The sequence below is a fragment of the Apaloderma vittatum genome, unplaced genomic scaffold (assembly GCF_000703405.1).
Source record: "Apaloderma vittatum isolate BGI_N311 unplaced genomic scaffold, ASM70340v1 scaffold22033, whole genome shotgun sequence".
Lineage (NCBI taxonomy): Eukaryota > Metazoa > Chordata > Aves > Trogoniformes > Trogonidae > Apaloderma > Apaloderma vittatum.
Window position 1 is genome coordinate 27,242 of NW_009709000.1, and position 6,851 is coordinate 34,092.

Here is a 6,851-nt window from a genome sequence, read left to right on the forward strand (position 1 = left end):
GAATATTTACAAGGAATTCTATAGTAATTTTTTTAACACATAGTAATCTCTACGACTTTTACCTTGCAAAGAAGCAACGCTCCCCACCCCTGAAATGATAATGATACTGCAGGGCACCTATCGTATCCTGACAAATGACTACTCAAATGTTTCATGTCACTGTGATGTTCAAATTAACACAACCAAACCATAGCTATGCTTTCGTCAAGACAAAACTGCAAATGTTTTAATAGCAATCGTGGCTTATTATTCAGATACTTAAACAGCCTTTTAGCTCGTGTAAATCACCCAGCCCCTGAGATCTGGGTCGGTTTGTGCCACATGAAGGATGGATGTTCAACAACTGACTTCTCCCAGGCAAATTGACAACATATGGGTAAGAGTGGTAGCTTCATTTTTTGTACAATCTGCCAATAAGTTTCAATATTCAGAAAACATGCCTGTGTGGCAAACAGAGATGGATCAGACTGATAGCAAAACCAACGCCTGCATTTCCTGAAGTGATTAATTCTTATCACAGTAAGCTACTGCCCCCAAAGGTTTCACCAAACTTACTTCTGCAGAAGGGGTAGGTGATAATGTCCTTGGAGACTGCAAAGACATAAAAATAAGGTTACTGAAGCATTGCATGTGCTGGGCCAGAAAACAGTAGTCTAAACATTGCTGGCGGTACACTGAGAGATGGCAACTTAAAACGGCAGTGTAGAAACTACTGAGGCCATTGCAGCACTGGAACTTGCTTTTTCCATGTTGCTCAGGAACTGGTCCATAAATCATTGAAGCAATCAAAGTCTCTAGGAGAATCTTTATAAGCGTGATTAATTCAGTCAAATATCATGCAACATCATCTCTCAACCATCTAATCATTGTGGTAATTAAAATATAGCTGTAAAGATCAAAATCAGAAAGGGTTATTAATTTAATAACCATGCCTGTTACAAAGAAATCTTTAAAGTGGAAATCAAAAGTAAATAATCTTAACTCACAGCTTTGCATGGAAAATCAGAAATATAGAGTAACTTCCAGGATGAAGCATGTTTTTCTTCCAACATACATGCTCTGGGCAAAAAAGTGCTTCTCCCCAAGGCTTTACATTTCATACCCATGCAAAGAAGTACGTAGCTGTCATCAACATTTCTTTGATAAGATCTCCTTTAAATCTTTGTGTTCTGCCATGGTTACATAAGGAGAACAGACAGGAATTACAAGCATGGCTATTGAAAGAACCACACAAAGGCCAGTGGGCAGAAACATGCATGATATTACGAAAAGTTTCTATTGCAAAGATAGGGAAACTGAGGCAGGAAATACCTTTAGAAACAAAACACAGGATTATGCATATGTTGATGGTACAAACAAGAATAAAGTCTACATATAATTACCAGTTATGTGCCCTTTAATCACAAGACAATTTGAAGCTGGAAGATGAGGACTTAATTATTTTCCTTATGCACTAAATGTCAATTTTATTTAATTGCCATAATAAACTGGGCAAAGAGATTATGCTTTTAAATAAAAGACCACAATTATTCTAAAATGATACAGCTATTAAGACAACGTCTCAGAAGCAAAACTGCTGATTGTGGTCTAACTATTACAATAAGGTACTACAGCAGTAGTATAAATCTGCAGAAAAAATGCAGAATTTCTGGTAATAAATAGCCAACTATGCATTTTGCATTGAAAGACTGTTAACTCTCACAGAGCTGGTGACACTACGAATGCAAAGTAACCAAACAAAGGAGTGACATTTTTTATTTGGGTACAAATATCTCCTTGTCAGCAAATTTCCATAAAGCTTTTTGAAGACTGCTCTTGCTACTTTCCTTCAACATCTTTCACATTCTTCTTTTCCTAATCCTTATAATTGCACAAGTTGTATACAGTTAACCACCATTTCATTATAAATCTAGCAGCAGAAGTTATAAAAGCTTTGCTTCACGTGAAACATATCGTACACAGTGTTTTGTAGCATCATTCTCCACAGAAACTGAATGCTAATCTAAAACTTTCAATATGAATGGAAAAAGCACATGTTGTGATGTGCGTTCCCACATTTTTCTACTAGTAATTTATGTGTTACTGTAAATAAACAAATTTCCACAATCTGCTGTGGTTGCCCAGATGCTAAGGTAATGACTCCTCTAAGAGGCAGTCACAGGAATTTAAGACTGGGAAGGCATCCCAGACAGTAACATGCTGAATCCATGACCAACCTTTCATGTATTTTCACTCCATCTCTACCTGACATCATCTTGTTGCTTTTTGGGAAACAGAACTGCACTCTGCACCCAACTTACTGTTTTATCATGCACAGGTGAACCGCCATAACTCAAACACTGAGTCTGCCACAGAATGTTTGGTTCTTCAGGGTTTATGAGGTCTTTTTGAATCACAGAAGTCTACACTAGTCAGTTTGAAATACACTGTGCAGCTGACTGAGAAGAAACAGCTTAGTTCCAGAAGAGTAAACCAGTGGAAATAGAGAGTGATGACTCCAGGTTGGGGAGAAAAAAAGAAAAAAAGAAAAAAAGATAAAAAGTCTGGTAGTCTGTTCTGACCAAACTTACAGTAAAACTTCTATTCACTGCAACAATGTTCTGTCACTTTGAGATCAAAGGGCTGCTCTAATACGCGAAGTCATACAGGTCATTTTGTACTCTGGGAAATTTCTGCAAAGTTTTGCAGGTGTCATTTCATAACACAATTTCCAGCATTTTGCACCAACCTCATTTTAACCGTCTTTTTATTGAACCGCCAGGTAGGATGCCTGCTCCATTTTGAAGCATCTATCTCATTAAAAAAAAATCCTTTTCTCATTTTCCAACAACTTGCTTACCAAAAGCTGTTACAGACATTCAGTGCATTGAACACAGGGAATCCTAGAAGCTAAGGACATGCAGGTAAAATGCTGCTTCTCTCAATATTTATGCAACAAAAGTCATGACAGAGAAAAGACAATTTCAGTGCTAACCAGGTTGCTATCAGAAGGGCAGAAACTACAGGACATGAAGAATCTGAGTAAATTACAGTTTCTGGGAACGTTATCACTGCATTAAGGGTCAGCCTCAGTAGCAGAAAATTTATTTACAGATCTCATTTCATATCTCTTCATTTACATTAGAAGCTGAACCACCTCTTCCCGAGCTCCTTTCCCCCACTAACCACTGGCCAGTCTGTCACTGGAATGCCTGGTCCCAGTAGATGGTCCCGCTAGATGGTGCTACATGAAAACATTTTTCATTACAGACTTCCAGAAAAGAACAAGACTGGGTTTTATCTGAACAAGAGAGACTACGAGAAACTTTTCAAGGCATTTCCCTTCCATTGCAATAAAGGAGAGGGTCTCATGCTGAGTTTTCTCACTTTCTATATGGCTAAAGTATATGATTTTCTTCTAGCCCATACCTTGTAATTAAGGTTTGTCTCCACTATTGGATTAACTTCGGTGGCTCTTGCACATCTCCCTTCCACATCCAGAAATCTTTCTTCGCAGAGTCTAGCAACTTATTTTTCTTTTTTAAATCATGGTGGAGGGCATTTCTAGTGTACAAGCTTAAACTAAGGGCCCCCTTTTAATTAACACCAAAACATACCCACACTTTGCAAAGAGAATGGAGGTTAAATCACTCCAAGTCTGCACCTGCCTGCCATGACTAAACACGTCACCTCCTTTGCTTTTTAAAGATGATGGTGACTGATGCACAATGTGCCGAGGTTGTTGTCACTCGATTACCATGTCACAAACACAAAGAGATCATGCCACCCCAACAGGCTTGTGTTTTCATTAGGGCAAGGGAAGAAACAGATACAAAGAGAAACAGGTACAAAGAGGTGAGGTAACTTGCCCAAGGTGACAGAAGTCAGCAGTAGCATCGGTTGCAAAACCTCGATCTTCTGAAAAGAAGGTGAGAGCCTTTCTGCTTCCAGAATAAATTTCCATAGTCACCAGAAATTACTGGATTTAACACTGGTGAAAACACGGGATAAGAAAACCCCAAAGGCTTCTGCTTATTCCCAGAACAAGCGTAACAGCAGACACCTTCCGCCATTCTGCTTCATCAGCTTCCAGGACACTGCTTTGTCAGTGAGAAGCGTCCCCTTAATGATTACAAAATAGTTCACCCTCTCTGGGTGAGATTAGTTCCTCCTTTGTGACTAACAAGAGACTTTTGTTTGTAGAGGCTTTTGTGGAGTGGGTCAGGCCTGTTGGAACCAAAGCATCTCAAAGGGGTTCTGAACCAGATGTCAGCTGGATTCACTATCAACAAAAATTGGAGGGAGAATGTTCTGTAATATTCTGACCTGTTAGTCTCTTATTCCCGAGCTGAACAGTTTCCTGAATTTCCAACTCATGCCATAATTTTAAAAACTAACCCTATAAAACATTAAAGGAAAAAGGAGAAAAAAATGAAGCAGAACACTTTGCTGAGAAGCAGATTATCAGTCGCTGATCTGGGCATCTTCAGACCACTGGTGTCTGAATGATCCATTGTACTTCTTCTTTCCTCAGCTCATCTTCATACTCAATTTAGTTACAGTCAGTAAAGCCACTGAGATGGAAGCAAGTAAATCCACTTCCATGTCCATTTAGATTTCCATTCAGGAAGTCTGATTTACAGTCAGATGGTATTACATGACAAAACCTGCTTCACCACCTGTGAATAACAATTGCAGCTATGGAAGTTCACCTGCGAAAACTGGGGACCCTACAATCTGGGAGATATCTCTAAATACAAATTTAAGAGAAAAAACTGCATAGGTTTTTAGGTTTAGGTTTGGGGGGTTTTCCTGTCATTTCAGGATACAAGAATCCTTATTACATGCCAGCCATTTAAAATGTGAGGCAGCTATTTCCATAACACAACTAACCTGCCTTCCCAGGTGGAAGAGCACTTCATCCTGACCTAATTCAGATTTTATCCAATGTGTCTGGCAAAGTGATCCAGAAATACGTTGTGAGAGAAAGCAGCCTGCTGCTCTTAATCATTTTACTGCTATAGAACATCCCGGTATTCCTCATGTGTTGTGAATATTGGTGCTCTGCAGGAGAACACCAGGTTGGCTTTCGCCTGATGTTCTGGACTTTGCTGTACCCAAAGACTTGGATATCCATGTGAGTTAACGACAATGCACGTACAGACAGCCTGCAAGGCTCCCGCCAACACTCCTCTGCCAGTGGCTGGTGTTAATGTGTTAATTGTATGTTTAATTGTGCTGTTTCACATGTGAGGCACCACGGCTGTTCCCATTAAACCCAGATCAAACAGACAAAAAAAAGCACGGTGACCAGCAGCAGCAACAATATCTAGGAGTGTCAGTTAGAAACTGTTTGAAAATAGGATAGAAGCGAAGCAGGCTTTGAATAAAGCGCATAGCAGAATGAGTTGCTTGTCGGTTCATTACCTCTCCAAGACTCTGTCTGTCCTGTCTGTCCTCGTAGGCGGAAGTGTAGAATGGCTCATAAGTAATTAGGTCTGGACGTTCAATGTCATAAATGGCCTTGACTTTGGGAATGGCTGCTAAATCCTTGTAATCAAGGATTTCATTGTCTACTTTTGCCTGAAGGTCAAAGACAGAAGATAAATTAACATACACAAATGCACTGGTAATTTCTGTTTTACACAATTTATGAGTTTTGTGTGTTTGTTGTCACACTGTTGCTATGGAAAACGCCTTTTTGGCACTCTACATGCGACATGATTGCTTCTTGTTCTTCTCCAGCAAGCCTTCTCTGCAAAAGCACAATGTTTTCTCAGTTTCGGAAAGAAAGAACATGGCATATACAGATCGAACAGAAAAGTTTCTTATCCCCAGTAGTGAGCTGGAAAATTCAGCTCTGCAAATAATTCCTTTTGTGGCCTCAGGCAAGTATTTTCACCTTTCTGCTCTTGTTCTCCCATATGTAAAACATGTAATAACAGCTCAGATTACAGAGATTGTAAGAGGATTCCATGCAGAAGACCACAGACAGAAATTGAATTTATAACTGTGCACACAAGAGGAAATACAACTTATTACAAGGAAATAAAAAGCAAGCAGGACTTGTCAGGACTGAGTATCCAAACTACCGACTGAAATTATTACATTACACTCATATCCAAGCTTCTAAGGCATGTGTTGCTTATTAACTGTATACTACATAGCACTAACATTGACTACATTTTCCACTAAAACTGCAAGGAGCTCTTGACCAGTTAAAAAAATGGAAGTAGGAAATCAGTTCCAAAGACAGCTGCACCCATTAGAAGGAGCTAGAAAAAGGCCTTACATGTAGTTCAGACAGGTAATATCTTTCCTTACTTAAAAATATACTTAAAAAATCATCATACATTCTTACCTACTTTACAGAAGTACATTTCATGATTAAAACTGAGTATTCAAAAAGGTCTTCTATTCTTCTAATAGATATTTTATTTATTCATAGTAGGCTGTACAAGGAAACAAGGCTGATCTGTTTCTACTCACATTCAGTTCCTAAGTACCAGCCCCTAGCATCTTCAGATTAAAGTGAGTTTGCCTTCTCAAGCTCTCCTAACAACCACTGGTCTTGGCGCCTTTTAAGCAAAGCCATAAATTAGAAACAATATAAAACATTTTTTGGTAGAGAGGTAAGGTTGGAAATAGGAAATCCACTTTCTAAAACCAGCCTCAAATCTGTTTAGTTTTTACTTATTAGATATAAAAAAACACCTTAAGCCAATCTAACCCTTAAAATATGTAGGTATATTACTGCATATTATTTCTGTAACATTTTTACCACGCTCTATTAACGAGCTGCAAATATGTCTGGATATTCTTAATCCAATATAAATTGCCATAGGTATTTTTGTAGACTCTGGTCTAGGCCA

General features: G+C 38.8%; 1 protein-coding gene across 1 annotated transcript in view; it reads right to left on the minus strand.

Moving 5' to 3' along the window:
* Positions 1-6,851, minus strand: part of ABLIM1 (actin binding LIM protein 1) — a gene marked incomplete at its 5' end in the record, with an annotated part of 99,960 nt that overhangs the window by 27,241 nt on the left and 65,868 nt on the right. The window contains 2 exons of the mRNA XM_009866770.1: positions 556-591; positions 5,407-5,562. Of these exons, the coding sequence (XP_009865072.1) occupies positions 556-591; positions 5,407-5,562 (192 nt within the window). The remainder of the gene's footprint in view (positions 1-555; positions 592-5,406; positions 5,563-6,851) is intronic.